Source organism: Elephas maximus, chromosome 18, assembly GCF_024166365.1.
Source record: "Elephas maximus indicus isolate mEleMax1 chromosome 18, mEleMax1 primary haplotype, whole genome shotgun sequence".
NCBI classification, from domain to species: Eukaryota; Metazoa; Chordata; class Mammalia; order Proboscidea; family Elephantidae; genus Elephas; species Elephas maximus.
Genome location: NC_064836.1, coordinates 40,218,072 through 40,245,089, shown reverse-complemented (window position 1 = coordinate 40,245,089; position 27,018 = coordinate 40,218,072). Strand labels below are relative to the sequence as shown.

At 32.8% G+C, this 27,018-nt stretch overlaps 1 protein-coding gene across 2 annotated transcripts in view; it reads left to right on the top strand.

Moving 5' to 3' along the window:
* NCAM2 (neural cell adhesion molecule 2) overlaps positions 1–27,018 on the top strand; it is a 553,783-nt gene that overhangs the window by 498,116 nt on the left and 28,649 nt on the right. The window contains exon 16 of one of the 2 annotated variants that reach the window (XM_049857854.1): positions 6,449–6,891. The exons of the other annotated variant lie outside the window; for it this stretch is intronic. Coding sequence (XP_049713811.1) covers positions 6,449–6,555 — 107 coding nt within the window. The 3' untranslated portion in view covers positions 6,556–6,891. Of the gene's footprint in view, positions 1–6,448; positions 6,892–27,018 lie in introns of those variants that run through there. 2 annotated transcript variants of the gene reach the window in all.

Sequence of the window (27,018 nt, the reverse complement as noted above, 5' to 3'; positions counted from 1 at the left end):
ATATTAATTCATAGAATGCAGTCTGTGTCTTATTATAATAGAATTTCAGTATTGGTACATACTATTTTTGAGTCTAGAGAAGAAATAAATTATGTCAGGTCAGCAGGTCAGTCATGCCAGTTAACCATCTTGTAATTGCAAATTGATATTAATCTCATTATTATCATTTTGTTATATCGTGTATCAGTTGTTAAAAATTCAAAGTAGCTTTATAGGCTTAGTCCTTTGATTTAAAAATATACTGTCTTTGGTTCTAAGATTTAAAAATAGTTAATATTAGGGTTTGTGTTGCCTATATTAGCTATATGCTATCAATTATAATTTAAAATTAGGAAGTTGGGAGCTTTTAGAAATAGTATGGATAATTTATATTGTAATGGCATTTTTTAATTACCAAGTATTTCTACATTCATTATCTCATTTTGTTCTTACATCTATGTGTTAGACAAGAGATGGTTATTATTCTCATTTTACAGATATGATTTTAAGAGGTTAAATGATCTGTTCGATGTCAGAGCTACTTAAGTCATGTGACAAACCTAATGCTCTCAAAAGATGATGCTCCAAAAAGAGCAGACAGGTTGAATCTGCTATTGAATACATGGCCCCTGTGAGCTTGAAACATCATTAGATAACTCTGCAGTTATAACATGTTATGCATGTAGTAATTATATTCTATGCAGATACAAGGAACATGTTAGAAATTCTCAAACTGAGAATTGCTAAAAGGGGTAAATCTGAAACAGTGTACTCCATCCTCCTAAATCTTTGAGTTCAAATATTTGGAGGAAATCATGTATTTTGTTAATACGAAAATGAATATGTTATGAAGCATAAGGCAACATTTGAGCATTTACAGATAAAACACGAAATTAAAAAAAAAAAAAATTAGCAGGTTACTTAATGCTGTAATCAGAGTCCCTGCTATTTTTGTAAGCAATTGTTGATAATAAAAACTAACAATAGGTAAAAATAAAATATGAGATAAAAAAGATAAGAATAAAGGCACAATAATAGCCAAGACATGTGTGATGCATTTACTCTAAAAACATTTTTCTTTTTCTTGTTTTAATTTCTGAGAGTCGGCTGTGGGCAAGACCTAGCAGGGAAATGGACAGGATTCCAGTTTCTATTTCCAGCTCTGCTCTTGTCACTTAACTTCTCTTTCTATTTATTTCATCATCTCTAAATTTACTTTAAAGAGCCATGGTGGTGAAGTGGTTAAGTGCTCATGTGCTGGCCGAAAGGTCGGCAGGTGAAGCCCACCAGCCGTTCCACAGAAGAAAGATGTGACATTCTGCTTCCATAAAGCTTTACAGCCTTGGAAACTCAATGGAGCAGTTCTCCTCTGTCCTGTAGTGTCACTATGAATAATAATTGACTGGATGGGAGTGGGTTTTTGGTTTAAATCTAGTTTCTTCCTGCTCTGTAATGTGAAGGTCCACTCATTACTTCCTTCCATAGATATATCTTGTGTCCTGCCATGTGACAGACACTCAGATGAGTACAGAAGTTTCATCTGTGAAAAGTATTGAACTTGCCCCTGCTCTTAAAGACCTCACGACCTAGTAGGGGAAACAGACGTTAAACAAGATTTATATTTACCATTTATTATTACAACGCATAGATATGCGTGCTGGTACAGGAAGATGTCCCAAAAGGGTAAGACACAGAGACTTAACAGTGGTAGGGTTAGATTTAGGGAAGGTTTCCCTGACAAAGTGGCCTTTTGAAAGAAACTTACAGTAATGAGACATTAGGGTGAGGGTGCTATACAGAGCAAGTCTCTGAGACAAGAAAGAACTTGATCTGCTTAGGAACTAGAGAAACGACGGCTGGGATGGAGAGCACCAATGAGTATAATAACTGGACATAATGCTAGAAAGGGAGCTGGGACCTGGACAATCCAAAGTTTTATAGAAGCCTTGCTGGTAATTTTAAGAGATCCTAAAAAACATTGTTTTGAGTAGGGGAGTTCTGTGAATAGCTAGGCATTTTTGACATATCACCTTGTTGATACGGAGTAAGAGATGGGGTATCAGGAAAATTTGAAGAAATGTTATATCAGTAGAAAAAGAGAAGACTTAATACATTCCAAATATATAGTAGCAATTTTTTTTTATACACTAAGATTGCCTGGAAAGTTCAATAGGTTTGATAGATAATGATGACTTCTAAGTTTCTTGCCTGGGCAACTGGGGCATTTTTGGTGTTATTTCCCAAGGTGATAAATCTTGTAGGGGAAGCAGAATTTGGAGAATGAGGATCAAACATTAGATATTTATTAAATTTATAGTGTCCAATAGTTAAATGATGTGGAGATGAAAAGAGAGCCATGGCTTAGAGAAATACATTGTGCGATTGTCAACCTTATCAGATGAGTGGTATTTGAAGCATGGATGAGAATAGAACCAGCCAGATAGAGATGTTTAGCTCCCTGAAAAGCAGTTAGTGTCTGTCTTGATCATATCTGTTTCCTCCACACGGAGAAGGGTGACTGGCACAGGATGGATACTCAAGAAGTAATTCTTGAATGATTGAAGAGTAGAGGGTTAAGAACTGAGTTCCAAGGAGCTGTAACATTATACAGAAAGAGGAAATCACATCACAGCAACCCAGTGAGACTAAGACTGAAAAAACACAAGAGGTTTTTTGGTGTCTTAGGAGTTTGTTGGTCATTTATCAAGAAGAAAAGATGTAAATAGAGTCAGATGCTCCTGAGATGCCAAGTGAACTGAACCAAAAGAGATGGAAATGGCCTTACCTCAAATGGTTTTGGTAAAGTGGTTGCCAGAAAAATTAGATAAGAATGGGCTGAGGATTTTGTATGAGACTAGGAGGTACAGATCCCATTTTTTTTTTTTTTTTTTTTTTTAACTCTTTTGAGAAGCTTCTCTATGAAGGTGAGTAGAGGGAAAAAAGCCAGTGCTAGAAGGATTTTTATAACATAGGCTAAAGTGTGTTTCATAGCTGAGGAAACATAGTCATGGAGAAGTCAGACATACACATGAGAAATAGGGTAACTACTGACAAAGCTACCTTAGAAGGTAAGAAATAGTATTCATCCCCTCTCAACTCTCAATGGCAGCCAACACAAAGCCAAAGCGGCCTATTGAGAAAGGAAAAAAGAAAAAGAAAGGAGTTATTTTATGTATAAAAATGCTACAAAGTGATGTCTTATTTGCTATGGCTGAATCCACTGATTGCTAAGGCCTCATGAAAAGCCACATCAAAGAGTTGATTTTCATATTGAACTGAACCCGTTTGATTCTCTTACAGTTTAAGAACAGTTTGGCTTAGGTCTACAGAGTTCTTGAGGCAAGGTTAAAGGCTGTGATGACGGTGAATTTGGAAGCCCTTAAGCCCACAAAATCCTACAGGGTTAAAATTATATATATAAAAATTTAGGAAAAATATTTTATTCATAACTTTCATCATAACTACCCTTACAGTTATATGATTTCTTAGTTCATTTTAAATGAACTGTTATAAGTCAAAATTTATGTCGGAAGTAAAAACCTAAAACCAAACCCATTGCTGTTGACTCAATTCCGACTCATAGTGACCCTGTAGGACAGAGTAGAATGTCTAAAGTAAGTTATCTAAGGTAGCAGATCTTGAATTGTTTTATTTAACTTGGAGAAGATGTGGAGTTTAAAAGTTAATTTTGTGTTATTCATTTATTTTTGCATTGCATGCATTCTACACAAATGCATGTCCAACTCAGGATTACAGGCTTCCCCCACTATCTGAAAGTAGAGTGTTCCAATGAAACCTTTCATAAGCCAAAATGATGTAAAGTGAAAAAGCAAGTACCATTAATTTATATGGGAAAATTTTATGAGCCTTCCCAGACCCAAAAATTAACCTACCAAATCATACTAAACAACACATAAAACCTAAATAACACTAACATATAGGAAAAGCAGGAATTGTGATAAATACACAGCCTATGGTGGGTTATATAAAGTTTACCATGATTGAACCCATAATTGCATTGTTTGACACTAAGCATAATACCCTTATGAGCTCTCGGGCTTTTCTGATACCATAGGACACATCTTGCTAACAGATGCACAAAATAAATCAAGATAAAGCACACATGCTCACAGACACAGTTCAAAGCTATGGAGGCTTGATGCTCAGAAGCTGGGTGTAGTTCCCCAGGAAGGAGCTTGGCAGTGCCACGCTAGCTGCTGGTGTGCATGCTGCCTCTTTAGCAACTCAAAGCAAAATAGATGCTGCACACTGTTTCCAGATTTTGCCTTTTTTTGCCTTTTAGAGAAGACAGGTACTAATGTAGATGCTTCATAAAAGTGAACTGGCATAAAGCGAACATTCAAAAGTGGGGGATACCAGTATCGACTTTTGAATTAAAAATTCATTGCTTATGTGAATTAACAGATACTTCACTTTTTCTAGGCAATAAGCTACATCTACAGCACATTTATCTGTTGAACTGAAGCAGTATTTTTTAAAAGCTACTCACCTTACAACCATATATAATATATTATTTTGGTAACATTGGCTCTTCTATCTAAAACCTTAGTAAGCCCAGAACCAAATCCATTGCTGTGGAGTGAATTCTGACTCATCCCCACCCGCCCAGTGCCGTCGAGTCGATTCCAACAATAGCCCTATAGGACAGAGTAGAACTGTCCCATAGGGTTTCCAAGGAGCGCCTGGTAGATTCGAACTGCTGATCTTTTGGTTAGCAGCCAAGCTCTTAACCACTGGATATTTCTATAGGTTACTATAATTCTTATTAACAAAGAGATTTTGGGCTTATTTTGGAATATTTTCTTATTTTTACTTGTTAATAAGATGTGCTTATATTGCATTTTGATTTACATAGAAATAGAGTGTGCAAGATCACCACATTGTCATTTGGAATATTTGTAGAGCATAATTCCATCTCGTCTTAGAAACAATAGGAATATTGGATAGTAATGGCAAATTGATGCTTATAAAAATGATTACAAAACTGTGGAACTAGAGAGGCTGAAAAGGTGGCACGTATTGATTTGTTTTATAATTTTAATGATTTAAATTAAGTACTGAATTGGATATAATCTCATATTTAAAATATTCTTGGAGATAAATAAATGTATTTTGGAAATATATTCCCTACCATCTCTTTTGGCTCAAAACATGTTTGTTGCTGTTTGTATTTAACCAGAAGAAAACTTTAATATCTTTTATTAATGGGTTCTGTTTGCTTTTGTAGTTACTATGGATTGAAGATATTTCTAATTTTAATGCTTTACTGTCATTATAATTGGATGATAAACAATTCCATTCTTACTTTCTTAACATCTCATGTTAAAATAATTCTCTGCTCTGGAATCAAACATGTAATCTATCTATAATAGTTTTTTTTTCTCCCTCAAATTTAACAGGCTAATAAAGACATGATATAAATCATCACCAACCATTGTATTGCTAAGAAATTTCAGTTAATGTTCATTCTTCAGGGGCTTTTTAATGAACTATGGAGTATAATAACTGTGATGACATTCACTCTTGTTCCAAACAATACTAGCATACCCTTTTACCTCTGTGTTAACGTAATACAAATAGAAAACAAAACATCCAAGCACAAGGCAAATACGAAAATGTTTGTGGTCCTTTTAAATAGAGATTAGAGTAATTCTAAATGGTGGTAAAATTGAAGTTAAACTACTTGGGGAGAACTTCACTTTGACTATATGGAATTCTCAGTCACACCTAAATATTGATACTACACCCTCAGCAGTATTTTTTGAGTTAGCACGTGATGAAAAAGTAAATCTATTAATTACTTTCATCATCTTTTTTTTCAATGTCATTTGTTATTTTCTCAATAACGTATGTCTAGAGTGTGCTGATGACCATTTTGGGTTAATGCTTTAGAATCTATTGTTATTACAATTTTTATTGTGTGAATATGTAGTTTTAATGTATATTGATATATATATAACTTTATTAAATATGTATTCCAAGATAATATCATAGCAAAAAGAGTTACCATCAAATGTGGTAGAAAATGATGAACTCATATTTCAGGTAGCACTGTGAATTTACTGGGAGCACATTGGAATGACAAGTGACTTCTCTCTTACAAATTCTGTCATCATTAAAAGTTATTAAGGTATTCACATTTAAATAATCAATGACAGAACTAATGTCTGAATAAACATTAATGTTGAACTTCTACAATGTTTTTTCATATGTGGCGACATTTAGGATTGTGTTATACAATATTTCATCTATTTGTCTTGTATCAAAGTAGTTGTTTGTAGGTAATTGTTAATGGCTTTGTGTAAATCTTGCATTAATTATTTTCTCTGTTTTTTTTCTTTCCTACTGTCACTTTTTTCTTTTCCTTTCATTTCATGTTTATAACTTTGCTCTTTTTTCCTTAATTATTTTATTCTTACTCTTTTCAAAAACAATTTCCATCATGCAGAAAAATGCTGTGAAGCGAATAAAGGCGGAAATGGAAGCCAGTCATGGCAGCAGAACGCTGCTAGGTTTTCTTTTATTATAGCCATAAGTTTGTCTTGCATGTTTTAATGTTATTGTTGCATCCTATGGTATTTCAGTAATAACAAGGCTAATCTAAAAATGAATCAAAGATTTCCTAAATTCCAACTAATTAAGTGTGTAATTTCCCCCATGAACAATTAACCTTTTTCCCATCTCCCAAATTGTCAACCTTTTAAGTGGAAACTTGGTCAGAAAATCAATGAAGGAATTGAATCACAACTGTTTCTTACAGTTACCAGTTCACTTCATGACTTACACCATTTGGAAGTTTCCTTTAATACCTGATTTGACCTTGTTAAAAACCGTGCCACTTGTACTAAGAACTTAAGAATTTGCTGCATCTAATTTTCTTTGATTTGAGTATTTTGCAAATATAACTCAACATCTGTGTCCATACGTTGTATAAATGATTTCAATATGAAGAATTGTGGGTTATTTCTGTTTTTATTTTTAACTGTTAATCTTTTAAATGTGAGTTTCTGACTTTAGGAACATTCATTATATTTTATAATGTTTGCCATTTGTGTAAAACATAAAAGTGAAAATATTTATTATTTAGATGTATATCCTTATTGTGCTGCCTGTTTTACATTTGTTGACATAAAGTTTCTTAAGGGATAACTTTAAAAAATAATAATAATAATAATTCAGATTCCCCCTTTTTTTAATTATGTGAAAATATATGTTTGTAATTCCCCTGGAATAAATCAGAAATGAGTTTGGAATATGTTTACAAAATTGCACCTTATTCACTAGATTCAGATTGTGTTTTCTGCTGCCAATAAACCCTGATGTTTGAATAACATAGATAAATATTTATTGCATTATCTTGGACACCTAAGTGTCAGCTTCTTTGCATGGATCAGAGAGAGAATTAAATATCTTAGCTACTACTTTCAGGAGGATGAACTTGAGAAAAGATGAAAAAGGGACGTTACTAGATTCCAAATTTCAGAAAAAAGCTGGATTGGAGGGAGTGGCATAAGTAACGATTTTCATTTTTGTATTTTCGAGAAGAGGAAAGTGCTTTGTCTTTGTCATTGACAGCCACACCCTAGCAAGTGCTTCTTATGACTCATTCGGGGCAATTTGGAAGCAACCAGATTTACATATATGCATAAACATGACCATAGCTTAGTTGGTAAATCAAATTATTGGATCCTGGGCATGGAATTAACTTGTCAGAAGTAATTTTTTTGTTGTTACACCAAAATATTCTCTCATTCTGTCTTTTTAAGGAAATTTCTAAAGAATTCTTTCATGTAAATGCTAGGCTGCCTTTTAGAAGTAGATTACCCTGAGTGTTTCTTTTCACAACTCTTTGCTGGCTGCTGCTGTGTGTTCTTTCTCTTGATCTTGGACTACAGAATGACCCTGCAGCAGATTAGACACATTCTGACTTTCCTCCTGTAACCCCTGCTGAGGCAAGTGATTCTCTACTTTGCACAGGATAGCTATCCAGTCAGCTCATGAGGAATGTTTTGTTTTTCAAGTCACCATACCAAGAGAACTAACTCTAATTGAATACTATATCCTTTGATTTTTTTAGTCTGGGACAGTTACATTGATTACTAATATAAAGAAAGTGTTGTTAAAGAAAGGAGTTCCAATACCACTTCTTAGAATGGTGTTTCCCATTTATTATACCCTGACTGGATCTTTCAAATACATTATAAATACTTCTGGAAGAAAGTAGTGTGTAAGTTATATTGACATGTTATTCAATCACAAAATACTTCTGTGGAAAATATGAAATATATTTTCAGTTAGTTAACACTGTCGATTTATTTTGAACTTGTACATTCCGTAACTCATGGTCACCAATACTAGTGATACAAAAACTATTCAAAGTCAGGTTTACATGGTAGCTAGACATGAAATTTTGGCAGATATGAAAAAAATCTAAAATTATTCTAACAGAATTATTTACATTTAAAGAGCTGTTCATTTAGAGTTTTTAAATATTTAAGTATGCAGCAAGTTTTTCATCTTGAAATTAATTTAAAAAAATCTGTCATTTGCCCAAATGTTTATTTTTAGATGAACATTTATTTTACAGATGAGGGATTTGCACAAAATAATTTTAAAATTTTTAGAGATATTAAATTAATAGACTGTGTATTGCTTGTTTCTATTATAAATTAGAAAACACAGTACTAATCACTGTAATAAGGGTGATCTTAGAAACTGTAAATTACCTTTTTGGATGCTTTAAAATCTTAATAATAATGCCTGAACTTTACTAGTGTTATATGCAACCATAAATTTGATAGTTTTCTTTCCTGATCTAATTAGTATTAGGTCTGTAGGTCTAAATAATTGTGATTATTGGTAAGCAAGACATAAAATTCAAATTTATCTTAAGAGTCTCCCCAGTATCATCCAATGGTAGCATAGGAATTGTTTACATAAAATTCTGTGTCTGAAGATGTGTAAATATGAACTTGTATGTAAAGGTGAGATTCATGCTAATCATTTTGTATAATCAGAAACGTGTCTGTGTCTGTTGATGTGTATATCATATCTCCAACAATTAAATCTTTTCAAAAGCTTGTTTTAACCATTATCCTATTTCTTATAATGCTAAATTAATCCACTTAGGTAAGATTGCCGTGATCTCCATGCGGAGTAGCAGGATTTTTATGTAGACCTGAATATCTCCTTTTTCTCCTCCCACCGTTGCCCTCTTCTGCCGCCTTTCCTCCGTTTATCATTCAGTCTTAATGACACCTCTAGCCCCGTGCAAACACTGTGATTCCTTCTCAGCTCACTATACAGGCCACAGTGCCATGGCTCAGATGTACGATCAGAGCATGCCTAGGAAGTAGCAGGAAATGCTTTTTTCTTATGAAACTTCTTCTTCTTACACAGAAGAGCTTGTAAATGACCATTTTTGTTACTTTCCACCCTATAACTATTAGTCTTCAGGACTAAATGTAGTTCTGTAAATTCTACACTCAGATTTTTCCAAAAACATTACGTTAGTAGACATATTTGCCTTTATTACTAAAAGACATGGACAAGATCGAAATGTTTATTATCTTATTCCATCTCTTTTCTTTTTTTCTTAGAATTAAGTATCTCAAATGTTTAAAATTAAAAAACTATGCATGTTTTAGACACTGGATTAACCAGTTTATACATATAATTTCAATTATACATACAACAAATGCATACCCAAATAATTTTATTACAAATAATTTTGACTCTAACTACTTGGTACTTCTTTTTAAATTAGTAATTCAAAATTACAAGTGTGCATAATGGTGCATGTGGTTATAAAATTTGGGTGATTTGGAAACCATTATGATTTAATGCCTTTTATATATATATAATTTATTATATTTAAAAATAAAACTGAAATGTGGTAAATTCTAAAATACTCCATGTAGAGTTATATGATTATGCATTTATATTCAGCAAATTACGTTGTTCAAGAAATAATTAAGCCATGTAATTTTAGATCTACATAAACTCTTTAAAAACATAAAAATGGCCTTAATTGTTAATATGATATATTTACACTGAGGATGCAGGGATAAAATTTTAAGATTCCAAATGATTTTGGCATTACAAGGTGGATTTTCATATCACCATTACAATAATCGTGGTTAGTGCTAGCTTTCAAGAATAATAGTTAAAATTATGCATGATATTTTCAACTTTAGTTATTAAGAATTATCTAGTCATATAAAATTATCTTAAAATACCCACATTTGTTTTCAGTTATGATATTAACACCAATAACAGCTTTAAATTATCTGCTGTAATCCTATGTAAATTGTATATTAGAATTTATATTATAATATTAGTCCTTATATATTATTATTCTGCTTAACAATATAGGGTGATTAAGATCATACCTAATTGTGTAATTTTATGAGCTTTATTACAGTTAATATCTATGAGGCATAATGTAATATCCTTTAAACAATATTTGCATACATCTTTTTTCTTTTTGTTGTTTCCTTTTTTCCTCTTCCTTTCCTTTCAATTCTCCTTCCTTTCTTCCAAGTTTTTTCTGTAATTCCCTCCCTCCTTCCCTCTCTTTCTTCTGCTCTGTCTTACCCTGTCTCTATCTCTCCCTCTCTCTCTCATTATTACAAGATCTGCCCATGAATAAAAAGTTGTATTTCTTCCATTCCCTTTGAATTAATCATTTTGTAAAATTTAAAATGCTAGCATTGGTGTTGGAACCCTGGTGGTGCAGTAGTTAAGAGATGGGCTGCTAACCAAAATGTCAGCATTTCATATCCACCAGGAGCTCCTTGGAAACCCTATGGAGCAGTTCTAGTCTATCCTATAGGGTCACTAAGAGTCAGAATCGACTCGACAGCAATGGTTATTATTATTGTTAGCATTTATGATATAAAAACATGTCATGAAACCTTTTCCAAAGCTAATATGTTGAATGGATAGCTCAAATTTGAATAAATCAAATGATTGCAGATGTACATTTTCTAGAAATAACACTTGAAATTATAAATTGGTCACAAGTCCATTTCCAAATCAACCAATTATATCATGAATAAAGTAGCTACCATTATTTAAACAGTTTGTCTTACAATTCAGAAAACATTATCAAAGTAAATTTTAGGATTTAAGAAAAAAAAAAAATCTCATCCTGTTAATATGTCCTCTCCCAAACTGCCATCAAAGTTGGAGTAATATTCTAGAGTTAACAATCACTTTTTTTAACTTTCAAATATAAAGTTGTAGTGTTCTCTTCTTTACACTAGTTAAAACCTTTTTAAAATACGTAGTGATAATACAATACACAGTCACATCTCAATTTTTATGTAGGCAAAAGATACAGTAAGCTTAAAGGTTGTTTTATAGTTCTGAAATGACAAAAATGGAAATTTAATAGCAATGGTCTGTTTTCCAAATGTCTTTGGTTATGGTATCTTATCTAAGAAAAAGATCTCTTCCCCATGTATATTAACTATAGTCAAAGCATATAATATCTGTCTCTAAATTGTGCAGATAGACTGGAATATCCTGTAACTTCAATTTTAGTTATTATTCAGTAAATATGAAAAAAATCCCAGAAATATTATATATATAATATCTTATATATAATAAATATAATATTATATATTATATATATAATTGGTATATGTTCAAGAGTTCTGTTGGTGTATCTGAAATACTCTGAACTTCAACTCATGTCCTTCATTGGCAGACTTATTTTATACACCTTTTAAAGACATGTTCACCTAAGTTGATTTAATTTTATTTAAATGTGGACCAATTTAATGTTATCTTGTCTACTTGTACGGCAGATTTTCTTAATTTTGCATATATTAAAATTAAATTTAGTTATTCTTTATCATCGCATTTTACATAATAACAAATACAAAGTCATACATTGCAAAATTGCATACTATTAGGATGTATCTTTTCCCAAAAAGGAAACAGTTAAAAACTATTGTTTTAAATAACACAGTAGTACAGCATTCATGAACTTCACCCTAGAAAAATTTTATCTCACATATTGATTTTATGCATAACACTTGTCTTAAAATGGCTATGTCTGATCATTAAAATTGCATTTAATCCCATCGCTTATTTTCTTTGAAAAAAAATATGTACATACGTATGTGTATTGTCTTCAGTATCATCTCTTATTTAAAACCCCAACATAATATTCAGCACTATGTGTAACCCTATGCATGTGTTTCATAGTATATTAAATGTCATTTTATTTTCTGTACCCCTGTGTCTCCATTGTTGTAATAAAGAAAACTGAGGAAAAGCTTGGTTATTTGTGTTTTCTTTATTACTGGTACAATTTTTCTGTCCTTTTGTGTGTTCATTTTTAACTTGATCAAAGTCAATATCGGAAAGTATTTACTTAGTCAGTTAGGGACTTGAAATAAGTACAGAATCACTAAGTGATTTCTATTTTGGCAAAACTAATATATTATCAGAAGGCTCAAAATAATCATATTAAAAGATAATTTAAAAATAATATGAAATGTCATTACTTTCATAGTTTTGGTTTGGAAACGGTTATTAATGGCAGTCCAAAATAACCAAAAGATATGTTAATAAAATATGTGAACATAGTTGATAATTTCAGTAATCCAAGGAAAGCTGAGTAATCTCTATTGCTTACAAAAGCTCATTAAAAAAAAGACATAAATGCTCAAAGTGATTGTTCTTCAATTATTTTGGTTCATGCATTATATTATTTCAGTTTGGGTGCCCTGGGAGTAAAGTGGTAGAAAATTATTAGTGTTCTCTGCTCGTTGACTATTAAGGTATGAAACCAAAGCAATGGCTTTGGAGGTTTACTGCTAACAAGAAAAATAATAGGAAAAACAAGGGGAACTTATATTTTTGAGCACCTACTATATCATACATTATGCCGAATGTCTTACGTATATTACTTAATTCATTCTAAAATCTTTCAAAAGTGTTATTTTTCCCATATTTTAAATTAGAAAAGGGAGATCTAGAAAAATCGAATAATTTTCATAATGCAGAGTCACAATTTGAAATCAAGTCCACTGCTCACAACAATATTTTATAACTTTTGTTAGTATTTGTCTGTTTTTCAAATCGTAAATCTATATTATGTAAATTACCTGATTTATGTATTAAATTAAAATTTAAGTTTTTTTTAAAGGTAAAAAGTAACTGTTTCTGGCTGGAACATGAACCAACCAAACCAAACCTGTTGCCGTCGAGTTGATTCCAACTCATAGCAACCCTATAGTACAGAGTAGAATTGCCCCATAGAGTTTCCAAGGAGCACCTGGTGGATTTGAACTGCCGACCTTTTGGTTAGCAGCTGAGCTCTTAACCACTACGCCACCAGGGTTTCTGAAACATGAATAGCAACCTAATATATTTCACATACACAAATGCAGATCAAGTGTTGGCTTTCCAGATAAAACTGAAACTGTGCAGATATTATAAAACAGAAAATACTTATTTTCACTATTCAGGTTATTTTAGAGCACATGTAATCTTTTATTTTACTCCAGAAAAGCCCATTAAAATTTATATGCGTGTGTGTATACACCACCATTTGGAACATATTGCATTTTAAAGTAAATTTTAATAAAATATCTATATTTTGTTTTCATAATATATACTTCAGACAAATGATACAATAGTTGGAGAAATTTAGTACCCCTAGAGAGAAATATTTAATATACATTTTCTTTGTGGTTGTTGCTTTTCTTTTTTCCTGAGCTCATTGAGAACAAAGGGATGATATCAAATGGAAAGTGTCTGGGAATGAGTGAGCATTTTTATAGTTACTGCCACAGCATAATTGTTTTATATTACTCTATTCTTTTAGCCCATTATAAGGAACAGAGTCCCTGCGTGGCACAAATGGTTAAACACTGGACTGCTAACTGACTGCCAGGCCTTACTTCTAAGGTGCCTCTGGATGACAATTCAAACCCATCCAGAGACACCTTGAAAGTAAGGCCTGGCAATCTGCTTCTGAAGGGTCTCAGCCTTGAAAACCCTGTGGAGTGTAGTTCTACTCTGCACAGTTGAGGTCACCATGAGTCAGAATTGACTCAAAGACAATTAACAATGGCAACAATAACAATGACAAACCAAGAAATTGGAGGATATTTAGAGATATTGTATGAGTCGGAACTTGACAGCCTTTAACAACAAGATGTATTCTAATTGCACACCTTGATTTTATTATATCAAGAAACAAAAGGTCAGAGGAGACAAGTAATTCATTCAAGGTCCTACAACTAGTCATAGATATATTCAAGCAACCGGAGCTTTCAATTTTCCTGTTATCTTTGTCCTGTTGAATTATAGTAAGCTCAAGATGGCATACCTTAAACTCTAGTCTGTCAGTTATATGGTATTATGTCTTCAATCTAGGTCATTTGCTTTCCTCTTGATTGATCCATGGAGAAAAAACTATGTTGCAAAAGAAAGGTCAGATACAGACAAATCACAATTTCTCCAGTAATCATGGTGCTTCTATTAGTTATCTTTCTCACTCTAACTTTTACATATAGCTGTTTTCCCATGGTTCATGTACGTATAGGTACACTGAATTTATACTTCAGAATTAAACAAATATCAAATTAATTCTTAATCACTTTCTGAATGTTTTTACACATTTTCTGAAACCACTTTATTGAATGTTGTATTTACGTTGTTGGTAAAAATAGGTCATTTTCTATTAATATAAAATAATATTTTACTTACTGTCTACTAGCTACTAAAATAGATGTTTCTGCCTCAACATTTATCGTCTCCATTTTAAGAAATGAATATAAATAAAAATAAAACATCTTCATAACTTATAATTTGCATAGAAGCTGTATACCTAATTATTGACAAATACGAAAATATTTAAGAGTAAATATTTAAAAATACATTTTTTCTGTTTAAATGCATTTAAAATAAAATCCATCCTCTTACATTGGCATTTCTGTTTTGAAGAAACCATTAGGTCTGAGCAAAAGCTTCACTGTGCTGTTGCTTCTATCTAACTTTACAATAAACTGCACCTATCTATTACCTGAAACGTTAAACGCAAAGTTCCTTGAGACTGTTGGAAAATGACAAGAAAAGTATTCTGCTCAGTAGTTGAGTTAATGGAAAGCACAGATTTTTCTACTGAAGTTTCATACACAAGCCTATGACTGATTGCCCCTTCAAATGACTCAGTAACAAAGGAAATGTTTATAAAAGTTTCTCTAAGCCAAGGTCTGTTGTGATTTATTGGTGGCTTCCAACGTACAACAACAGGTGGCTGAAAAACTTTAAGATTTGAGTGTTATTCATCACTTAAGGTCTGGCCTATCTTTAATTGCTAAGGGATATGAAAGAGTTAACATAATTAACATAACCCATTGCCTTGGAGTTGATTCTGACTCGTAGTGACCCTATAGGACAAAGTAGAACTGCCCCATAGGGTTTCCAAGGAGCAGCTGGTAGACTCCAACCGCAGGCCTCTTGGTTAGCAGCCAAACGCTTAACCACTGTGCCACCAGGGCTCCATAATTTGCATAAAAAATAGATATCCTCAACTGATCAAAATGTGTTACCTATTCTTATGCACATTTTAAAGATAGCAACATTACATTTATAAGTAGATTGAAAATCTACACTTCTATTTTATAGATGGCAGTATAAAGGCATTTCAATTCAGGTGCTCTTTTTTTTTTTTTATGCAGTGGGTTTAGTTTTGGTTTATAGACTAATATAAATTATATATTCCCCATATAATTAGAACTTTAGTTTTAATTATATAGGATTGATTTTTTTTTTTTTTTTTTAAATAGCTCTTATACAGAAGCAAAAACCTCAGTGAACAATCAACACAGTGAGTTGTCTAAAAATAATCTATTTTTTTTGTTTGGGTTCACATGTAAGGAACCTTTTCGTATTAGGAGAAAAATAAAACTGGCTGTGCAATGGCTGAACCAAGCAAATAAAATTGAAATTATTCAACCATTTGACACTGACCAGTTTCTGTTTTGATATTTATTCAGATCTAAGAACCCCCCTTCCTACTAGCCAATAAAACCATAATTTTCACATTTATATTAATTAAACACCAACAAAAAAAAAATACCCATTGCCATCAAGTTGGTTCCAACTCATAGTGACTCTGAAATATTTATCAAAATAATGCTGTAATTTACTATTTTTTATGCAGATCATTTTCTTCAATTTCCTTTTTGTGTCAAAATATATATATTACTTTAAGACATACTGAGAATTTGACAAGCATCCCTCAGTATTTCATAGAAGCATAATGATTATATATATATTTTTTTTTTTTTTTTTTACAGAGAATCATGTTTAGATAAGATGGATACTAAAACATTAAGGGGAATTGGGTAAAGAGCAGGGTAAGCATAATGGGGCGCTTGACTTGTCATTCCACTTAAAAAAAATATATATATATATACAGTATTATTTTTTCTTATTCAGGACATATTTTTAAAACATAGTAATGGACATCAATTATCTAATGTTAATTCCACTTGCAATGATGGAGATGATACCCCCTCTATTTCCTCACTTCTGCAATCCAAACACCGAGCAGACATTAACGTCCCTTTGTGGACTAGGACAATGAGTTGCTGTGGAATAGGAGGGCAGACTGGGTAGAAGTTTCAAGGCCATTGCCATAGTGGAGGCCTCCTCCAGCTCTCCCCTGACCATTACAGCAGTCTGTCTTCACCAGCCATTGAGTTTACATCTCAAACAATTCTCTTTAGTTATTATACATGGGGCAGAACATTCTGACAAAACAAATGACTTGAGCAAAGGGACACAGTAGCAAAGAATCGTTGTTTTTAGGTGCCGTCAAGTCGGTTCCAACTCATGACCACCCAATGTATAACAGAACGAACACTGCTGGGTCCTGTGCCATGCTCACAATCTCTGCTATGCTTGAGCCCATCTTTCAGCCACTATGTGAGAATCCATCTTGTTGAGGGTCTTGTTCTCTTTTGGCAATGCCAAAGAATAAGTGATGGAAAATACATTTACTCATAAACAGCAGGATTATAGTAAAAGAAATGTTGGTAATAACAGCAATAATATTCTTACATCAAGAATGTTTAACCGAGTATGCATAAAATGGTACATACAAAAGATATAAGTGCCGTATAACAAAAATACTGAAAATAGTCTTAATTTACAAAAAAAAAAAAAGAAACATTGCAGTTGAGTTAATTTTGACTCAGAGCAGCCTCATGTTTTACAGAGTAGAACTGCTCCATAGTGTTTTTGTGGCTATAATCTTTCTGAAAATAGATCACCATGCCTTTCTTTTGGGTATGGCTGGGTTGGTTCGAACTGCCAACCTTTAGGTTAGTAGTCAAATGTAAACTGTTTGCCCCACCCTGGGACATTTATAAGTGACACAAAAGGCTTCATTCATATACTTGCATAATATTAAAAAGTTATTCATCAGTTTACTCATAATTGTTAAAATCTGAAGTTTTCAAATTCACAAAATAATATTTGGATACTGCAGATATTATTTTTAAGGAAAAAGAGGGCTAGAAAAATCATATAAAATTATCTTCCACATTGGTAGGTCTATTAATCACCAGCATGAAATTATATAATTTATTTCTAGATATGTGTGGAGTTCTGATACACTCAATACTTGTTCATTTACAACAGAGAAAATTGCTTTTGCATGATCCTAAAAACTAAAAATCCCTCAAACAGACCAGTCACAAAGCAGATATAAGCTTGTATAATATCCTACAATTTAAATGCTTTTCTCATAACTCAACTTTGACTTTTATGTATTTTAAACTTTTTTAATTTTCAATATTCCAAGATTCTTGTTCTAGAATGCAATCCTGTACAAAAGACTTCATGCTGTTTTCACCGATAACTGTGCTCTTCTCACAGCCAGCGCAGATTTCACCAGCGTTCCGTACTTTCTTCCTATAAATTGTTCATTGAAAGATGCATGAAATTTAATATTGTACCTACAAAGCTTTCATTCAGTTACTTCAGTGAGCAGTTTTATATCTGAATAGCGTGAAACTTGAGCGAACTTAAAAAGTTGCTAAAAGTGCATTTTGTCAGGAAGCTGAAAGATGCAATTTTTTTTTTGCTTTTTTTCTCTCACGAGTACTATAAGGTGTAAAAAGAGAACCAGTACGTGGCAGAATAAAAGATTAGGACACAAAAGAAGTACAGTCTTTATTTTGGGGCGGTGATTTTGATTCATCTTTTGAAAATTTTCATCTCATTTCCTGTTTCCGTGGAGATGAATACATCTAAAATGATTAGGCAAAATAACATCAATAAATACAGCAATAACGATAACAAAGAACTAATGATAAGCTAAAGGAGAAAAATGAATTATAGAAGAGAAGCCAATAAACAATACATGGTTATTCCAAAACTGAGAAAAATTCCAAGTCACATATAAGAGATAATAGAGCATTTTTTATAATTACCTTGCTTTCTTTCATTATAACATCAAAGGCTTACAAAGTTTAAAGATCTTACAATGATATTTATAATTAATGGAATGACTAAAAAGAAAAGTTACAATATATTAAAAAAAGAATAAGTAAAATAGAAATGAGAATCCCAACTATGTGACATTCTAGAATAGGCAAAACTATAGAGACAGCAAAAAAATCAGTGGTTGCCAGGGGAAGAGGGATGGATGAATAGGTAGAGCACAGGGCATTTTTAGGGCAATGAAACTATGACATAAGGCGTTTGTCAAAACCTATAGGGCTGTATGATACAAAAAGTGGCCTCTAATGTAAACCGTGGACTTCAGTTAATAATACTACATCAATGTGGATTCATCAGTTATAGCAAATGTATCACAGGAACGCAAGATGTTAATAGAAAAAGCATTCGATGGTAGGAACTACATGGAAACACTACTGTCTACACCATTTTTCTGCAAATCTATAATGGATGCAAAATCTAAGATTATTTTTTAAAGAAGGAGTGAAATTAAAATTTAAAAAATAAACTTGATTGTGTCCTGGTCACAATGTAATGCACATGTAAGACTAAATGAATATGAGTGATTTTAAACTTAAGGCCTTAATGAAGAAACTTTATCATAACAACAAAAATAAAAAAAGACTTGTAAAATGTAAACATACAAATGACATATTTCTGTGCATAATCGAGAAAGTTAGCAACATTCAAATATTTACTGTTTTTTAAAATCTAGGAAAGTTTTAATTAATACAGATATAGGGTCGCTATGAGTTGGAATCAGCTCGATGGCAATGGATTTGGTTTGGGTTTGGTTTAAAGGGGTATTGGCCAAGACAATGGAATCAAACTTTTTCTTTTTTATTTCTATTTGTTATTATACCACCTCAATTGTGAACTATCACATTGTTTCAAAAATATAACAATAGATATTTTAGAATCCATTTTTCTAAACACCTACGATACATAAAGATGGCCTTCACGTGTGCATTTCTGATTTCCCACATAGCTTAACTAAGAGAAGATACCAAAACCATAGGCACATTTTAATAATTTAAACGATTTAGTAAGTCAGGTTCTGACCCACAGGTCTAGTTTTCCCTGCAAGGAATAGAAATTGTAGTAAAGGCATAAGTCATCTGTCCACAAACATCCACAGGGTTGGAGAATATTATTTTTTTTCCCAGCAAGGTACCAAAACAAGTGGGTTCTGTCAAGAAATGTAAAGACTGCAGCTTGGCCTTTAAAAACAAAATAAAACAAACAAACAAGAACAACCAGTTGCCATTGAGTTAATTCCTGACTCTTGCTGACCCCATGTTTGCAAAGTAGAATTGTGCTCCATGAGGTTTTCAAGGCTGTGAGCTTTCTGACAGAGGTAGCCAGCCTTTCTCCTGAGGTGCCTCTGAGTGGGCTCAAACCACCAAACTTTTGGTTAGGAGTTGAGCACTTCACTCTTTGTACCACTCCGGGACTCCACTAGTTTGGTCTATACTGGGGAGGTATTGGGATTTCTTTTTATTCTCGATATGCCTGCCCTTTTTTATGAAAAGCATTCAAATATTTCCATCCCTTTGTAACAAATTTTTGTTGTTGTCGACCCAGTCTAGTCCCTATCCTCTTTGCTAAGCAGTGGCTCTTTCTACTACACCTTCTTATGTTTTTGTGATTTAGCGGGATCCTAGGAGATATATCGCAGAACTTAAATTTATAGTTTAAGATCATTTCTAGATCTGTAAGTGACAGGTGATCTTGGAAAACATACACAAGAAACTATGTGGGATGCTTGGGGGGTAGCAGATTTTTAAATTAGTGAAATGTATTTTTCTTTAAAAGTATGTGTTGCCTTACAAAAAAAAAAAAAGTTGGCCTATAATACAAGATTACCATAACAATCATGAGAGCACTTTCTATTAACAGTATGCCCTTGTTAATATAAAAATCTTATCTTTTTGTTTTTTTGTGTCTTATGTAATCCAGTGAATTACATTACATTTGAGAAATTTACACTTCACAAGTAAATATGGATTAAAATAGGTGCATTATAAGCCTAAAGGTTTATATTAATTTTTATTAATTCTGTGTTAGTACGTATCAAAAAACCACTATAGATAGTTCTCTAATTTAGTAGGCACTCAGTGAATATTTGTGAAGCACAATTGGATTAATGGTCCTTGTTTACTGTGTACCAACAAAAATCTTTAGCTAACCCAGGAGTCTGTTTCCAGGGCAGCTGACCATCCCAGAGTAAATGGAGCCCAGCTGCTGAAAGCTGCCTGTCCACTTTGCTGCACATCCGATGTATAAAACAGGGACAGGACAGGTTATGCTATAGTAATGTTTTACAAATTTTCTTTAAAGGTTAAACATATCAAATTCAAATATAACAACAAGCAAAGCTTTATATCATTGTTTTGCAAATCTGTCAAAATCTAAATAGCATTTTAAGAATCACCGTGGAATTCAACATAGAAAATAAATTTCCTAAACATTGAAAAATGGGAGAAATTAAGCACCATCCAAAATTTTAAAAAGAATATCCCCACTGAGGTAAAAACACTTCACTCCCTGGAATATTTTATGAGAGAAAGATTTTTGCCTAGCTATTAGTATGATTTAGTATTATTTTGTTTTAAATAAATGCAATGTCTTCAATATTTTGACTCCTGTGTTAAGTATTTCTCAAAACTGTTTTGATCTAAAGTTGTTGAAACTTGGGACTGTACCTATGCCTCTCAAAGAAGATATCTGTTGTGTATGTTTTATAAAAGACATTTTCTAAAACTAATTTCCAGAAACCTCAGGAACAATACGTTTTCTCTCAATGCTCTATCAAGGGATCAAACTTATAAAATTTCAGGCTGAAATCTGTGTAATCTAAATGACTCAAGTTCTAAATAATGTTTCGTTTAATAGAATTTTTAAAATATCCTGAACTTGAATTCGCTTCATAAGATTACTCAACAGCATTTACTAAATTAATGAATGAATTCATTTATATTGATACATCTACAAAGCAAACTAAAACAGTCCCCAAGGTTATACATGGCCAGTGGGGATTTCAATAAGCTGAAGGGAATTTTCTCACCTTTGCCCTTCCACCACCCTTTTCCACGTTGTTTTTTAATAGTGGCCTTTGAGTTGGCCCTTGACTAAGGTTACCCCATGCATAACAGGATCAGATGGTTGTGATCCATAGGGTTTACATTGGCTAATTTTGGGGGGAAGTAAATCACTAGTCCTTTCTCAACTTAGTCTGGAAGCCCCACTAAACCTGTTCCGCATCGTAAGAAGGCGCAACCCTCCACTGACTAGGTCTCTACCACTGCCCCCACATATGGCATATATATAGATCGATACATAGGTTGCTTTTTTGTTTTTTCCCATAAAAACCAGAACCCAGTGCAAATTTTCCAAGTGTGTTACCCTAGGCTGGATGAAGGAAAAACATATAGCCATGCAACCAATAGACTTGTCTTTATTGTTGGAAGATACACTGTCCCTTTCAAGATCCAATTAATTTCTGCTTTGAATTTTTTGTTGATACCATGTGTTTTCAGTAGTGGAATGCATGCTGAGTCATTGTATTTAATTTTTTTTGTTGATAATATAGATTTTGAGAAATATGTGAAAATGCTTGAGTTGTGGGAGCCCATCTGGCCCACCAGTTTCAGGTAGCAGGCTTTATTGTAGGGAGCCTTCAATTTGGGTACATGGGGCACCTCTGGTTTTGCCTGATACCCCAGCTATTTTGCTTCGAGGAATGTTTCTTTTGCCTTTTATCTCTAAACAAGTCTCCCCTGGGGGAAACAAATGCTTTCAGCAGGAAAAGTGTACTCCCAAGGAACTCCAGAGGTATAAAAAGTGGGTGGGATACCTTATGTTTCATGAGACAGGAAAGGGTTATGCAGTATTGTCATGATAAACAACAAACGGGATTTGTTTTGGTTGTTTGTTTTCAATACCTTCTGATTGTCTTTGATATACATAACCTCTTCCTTGTCCGTTGCATTTAGCAATACTCCTGTTAAGAATACCATTATTCTGAGAGAAGCAACCAATCTCCATCTTAAAAAAAAAAAAAAAAATTTCTTTTTTTTCCATTTTAGGACCCTTTAATTTTTTTTTTTTTTTCTCAAAGTCTTTATCACAGCTTTCTGAGTTCTGAAAGTAACTCTATATCTATTTGGAGAAAATTATATGTAGAAAACCAGTTAAATAAAATACTAAGCTATTTATTTAAGAAGTCAAAAACAAGGCTGATTTTATGATTTTGTTAGTACACTAGTTTTTGAAAAACTCATATAATCAAATATACGAATTTTCATGGAAACCTAATCAGTGATTCATTAGTGAGATAATTCTTACAACAGAAGCATGAAAAGACATAAATAACACATTTGAATTGAACTTGGTTTTGTTTACTTGTACGCTTTGCTTTTATGTACTGATGACATTCATATATAATTACATAAAGATTGGGGAAAATAGATTGATTTAGTTAGCCAATTTCTAAATTTCATGGACTGCACGGTGCAATTATGGATTGTAAGTTGTAGAAACTCAGTCAGATTGTTTCTCATATTCCTTTGCTATCATTTTAAAAGATGTATCAAAAGATAGAAGTTTGAACTCTTTGATTCCTAAATTACTTTTATCCAATTCTAATACAAGCTTTGTCAAAAAATTCAATGAAAAATGATTACTAATAAAAAGCTTAAAGCAAGAATATGTTAGATAAATAACTTACAGCATTGTACCTCATTTAAATAGTTCTTCCTCTGCTAAAGTAACCAAACCCATTGCTGTCACTTCTGACTCATAGCTGCCTTATAAGGTGGAGTAGAACTGCCACATAGGGTTTCCAAGGAGCGCCTGGTGGATTTGCACGGCTGACCTCATGGTTAGCAGCTGTAGCTCTTAACCACTACATCACCAGGGTTTCCCTTCCTCCACTAATAGTAGTAGTATATATTTCCTGCAAAAACTTTACACACTTTAACTCAGTCAAGATATTTCATTCCTATTTCTAGATTATTTGTTTGATGAGTTTCCTATATACAGTATTAACTATAAAACAAGTATAAAAGTTATAAACCCTGAAACTAGTGTGTATCATTTATACAGATCTAATTTCAAGGATTACTAAACTGTTCTCATTTTCAAGACTTATTTCACTAAACTCTTTGGATCTCCATTTTCACATTTTAAAGAAGATCTGATAATATTATTTTCCAAAGTAATGAAATTATTATACAAATGTCATCATAAAACACATGTATAAGTGTTCTGGAAATTAAACAAAAAAAGATAAATTTGAAATTCTTTAAATGATTTCTTATTCTCAATTTCTAGCTTCTAAAAGTAATCATACATCATTAAATATAAAAATTAATTTCTATATTTTACTGAGAACATAATTTCTAGTCCACAAATTCCAGATGTAATTTTATATGTGGTTATTATTTCATGGAAGCCCTGGTGGCGTAGTGGCCAAGTGCCACGGCTGCTAACCAAAGGGTTGGCAGTTCGAATCCGCCGGGCGCTCCTTGGAAACTCTATGGGGCAGTTCTAGTGTGTCCTATAGGGTCGCTATGAGTCGGAATGGAGTCGACGGCACTGGGTTTTTTTTTTTTTTATTATTTCATATGTGAAAAATCCAAAGTACACATAACTAAATCTTCCAGGTAAGTGAAAATTGGTAGCAGGGAAAAAAAAAAGCTAGAAAATTTAGATTTCGTAGTCATTATGGCTTAACCTCAGAGTGTATGTGAAAGTTGTTATTGTGGGTAACTGCCTTCAAGTTGACTCCAACTCATGATGACCTTATGTAAAATAGAATGAAATGTTGCCAGGCCTGCTTCATCCTCACAAGCCAGCATATTCAAGTCCATGCTTGTAGCTATTGTGCCAGTTTTTCTCACCTAGGGTCCCCCATGCCCGCCTTGGCCCTCTACTTTGCCAAACATGATCCTCTAAGGATTGAGTCCTCCTGATGACATGGCCAAAGCAAGCAAGTCAAAAATGTTCTGTTGTGATCATAAGATTTTCATTAGCTGATTTTCAGGAGTAGATCATCAAGCCTTTTTTCCTCTGCCCTTTTAGCCTGGAAGTTCAGCAGACACCTGTCCACTATGTGTGATCCTGCTGGTATTTGAAATTCCCACATCATAGCAACACACAAAACACCACACACAGTACAGCAAACTGACAGACAAGTGGTGGAGATGTGAAAGTCTAAGGGTGTAAATATATTCTTAAACTGAATTAAAAAAATTTAGAAAGCACAACTTTCAAAAAGACAACTTAATTAAATATAACAAACCTATTTGATGTCCACACCTACCCTCTGCAATGATAAAAGTGTATTTTTTCATAAAAATAACCTTGAATAACCTTCAAAAATTTTAATCATAAGTTAAAAAACGGTAGAATATTGTTTCTCTTGAAAAGAAGTAGCAACTAGTTTAGTAGCAAGTGTCCTTTACTGTAAGGTACTTTACAAATATAATTTTTCTAAGAAGAGCTTTTTCTAAAGCATGAAAATGAATCAGATCAATATACTGATTTAATGCTTAAAAGGTCACAAATAAAATATTTATCTTTCAAAAGCTAACTAGCCAAACCTATATCATTAAAAAAAAAAAAAAAAGATTATATTCTCAAGAGAATAATCATGGCTTAAAAGGGATATTCTCCCTCTTCAGATTGCTGTTAAGAAGAGAGTTGTTTACAGACTAGTTTAGCTTTAAATAGTGTCTGATTTTTTTTCTGCCAAAACTCATTGCTATAGAATTTTGTAATAATAGTAATCATAATGTTAATAATGGCCAATATTTGTTAAATTCTTACTATATGCTGAGCAATATGTGCCGGTGGTGTTGTTTACATAACCATATTTCAGATTCGCAACAACCCCATGACCTAATTTGTGGCGGTAGGGTTGCTGTGAGCCGGAATCGACTCTACAGAACAGCACAGCAAAAACATTGTTGTCATAACTGTTCTCATTTTAACAATGAAAAATCTCAGGGTTAGGGAAGTTAGGTGGCTCCTCCAAGGCATACAACAGTGAATGATGGACCCAAGACTTGTCTGACTCCAGATTCAGTGCATTTAAGTACAAAACAAGGTTTTCCATACTTAGAACAGGTAAATGGGAGTTTATATGATGGATGTGCTATATTGTCATTGATCTGAGGGAATTATTGCCTAGAACTGTGTCTGCATGTCAGAGAAATCTAACTCAAGTGGGACGAGAGTGACCAGTTCAAACTGCTGGAACGATCCAATCCTTACGTCCTCAGGGGCAAAAGTCTAATTGGTCATGAATTTTTTTTTCTACTTCTTTTTTCTAAGTTTTGGTTGTTGAATCATGTGTAACCTATCCTAAATAATTACCTATTAAATTTGAAGAAAAATATTAGATTTATATATAATCAAAGATATTTCATAGGTAAGTGGCCTTCATTATATTGTAATAATATATTCAAATGAGAATCATTGATATTTAGAAAAGGATAATGGAAGATAATATGAAATGATTTTTTAAATTGCTGATAGAAATACTAGTTTACTTTTTATTTTTAGAGAATGAAACACTAGATCTTTTTTAAATCTAGTGCATAGATATGTTTTTAAAAATTGATAAATAATATTTGGAGTCTGATTCTCCATTTGTTGATTGAAATTGTGGGTTAAAAAAAACTAATTTTCTGTGGCCGAAAAATATCTTCCTTTCTCCAATCCTTCTTCAAAGCAGGTTTATGTTTATGTGATAAGAGAACAGTTCTATGGAATCCAGCAGTTTCTCTGGATATTGCCTAAACAATTTTCCTAAACTATCGCCATCTAAGTAGCATGTTAAAATTTGGTAGAGAAAACAGATTCTGAAGTGGCATAAAAAAATTACTTTTCTTCTAGTGCTACTGTGTGTTTATTATTTCTCTACCTGAACGAAACACATTATAATCAGAATTATACTTTGTTTGGGTATGTGAATTCCAAGCTTTGTTTATTTGGGACTTAGAGAATTCTCAATGGCAACATCATGGAGACAGTGCAGAATGTTCTAGCACAGGTGAACCACCAACCTGGTGTATGATGTGCCAGGCCACCATGCCACAACAGAATTTTTGTACTTAACTGTCTCCAAGCTTTTAGAGTGTTAAGAAATATAAAAAACTTTCCTATTTCCTGAGGGAAAAAAAAAAAATCAAATAAATGTAGATGTGAGACTCAGTCATTCTGCTAAAAAATAAAATTGGATTCTTCCAGGTGTGACGTATTTAAGGATGACTTGTTAATGGTAGATTCAGGATGAGAAGTTACTCTGACCTCTGAGATAAAAATGTCTATCATTATTAAAAATGGCTGATTTCATTTCAAAAATATGAGAACAACTTTGTTTTACATATTTTTTTTCAGATGTGGTTTTCTCAAAACCCAGATTTACGTCACTATCTGTATCTCTCACCTATGTTTCATATCAGTTACGTGTTGAATATGCCACTCTTTTGCTGAGTAATAAATATATTTTTCATT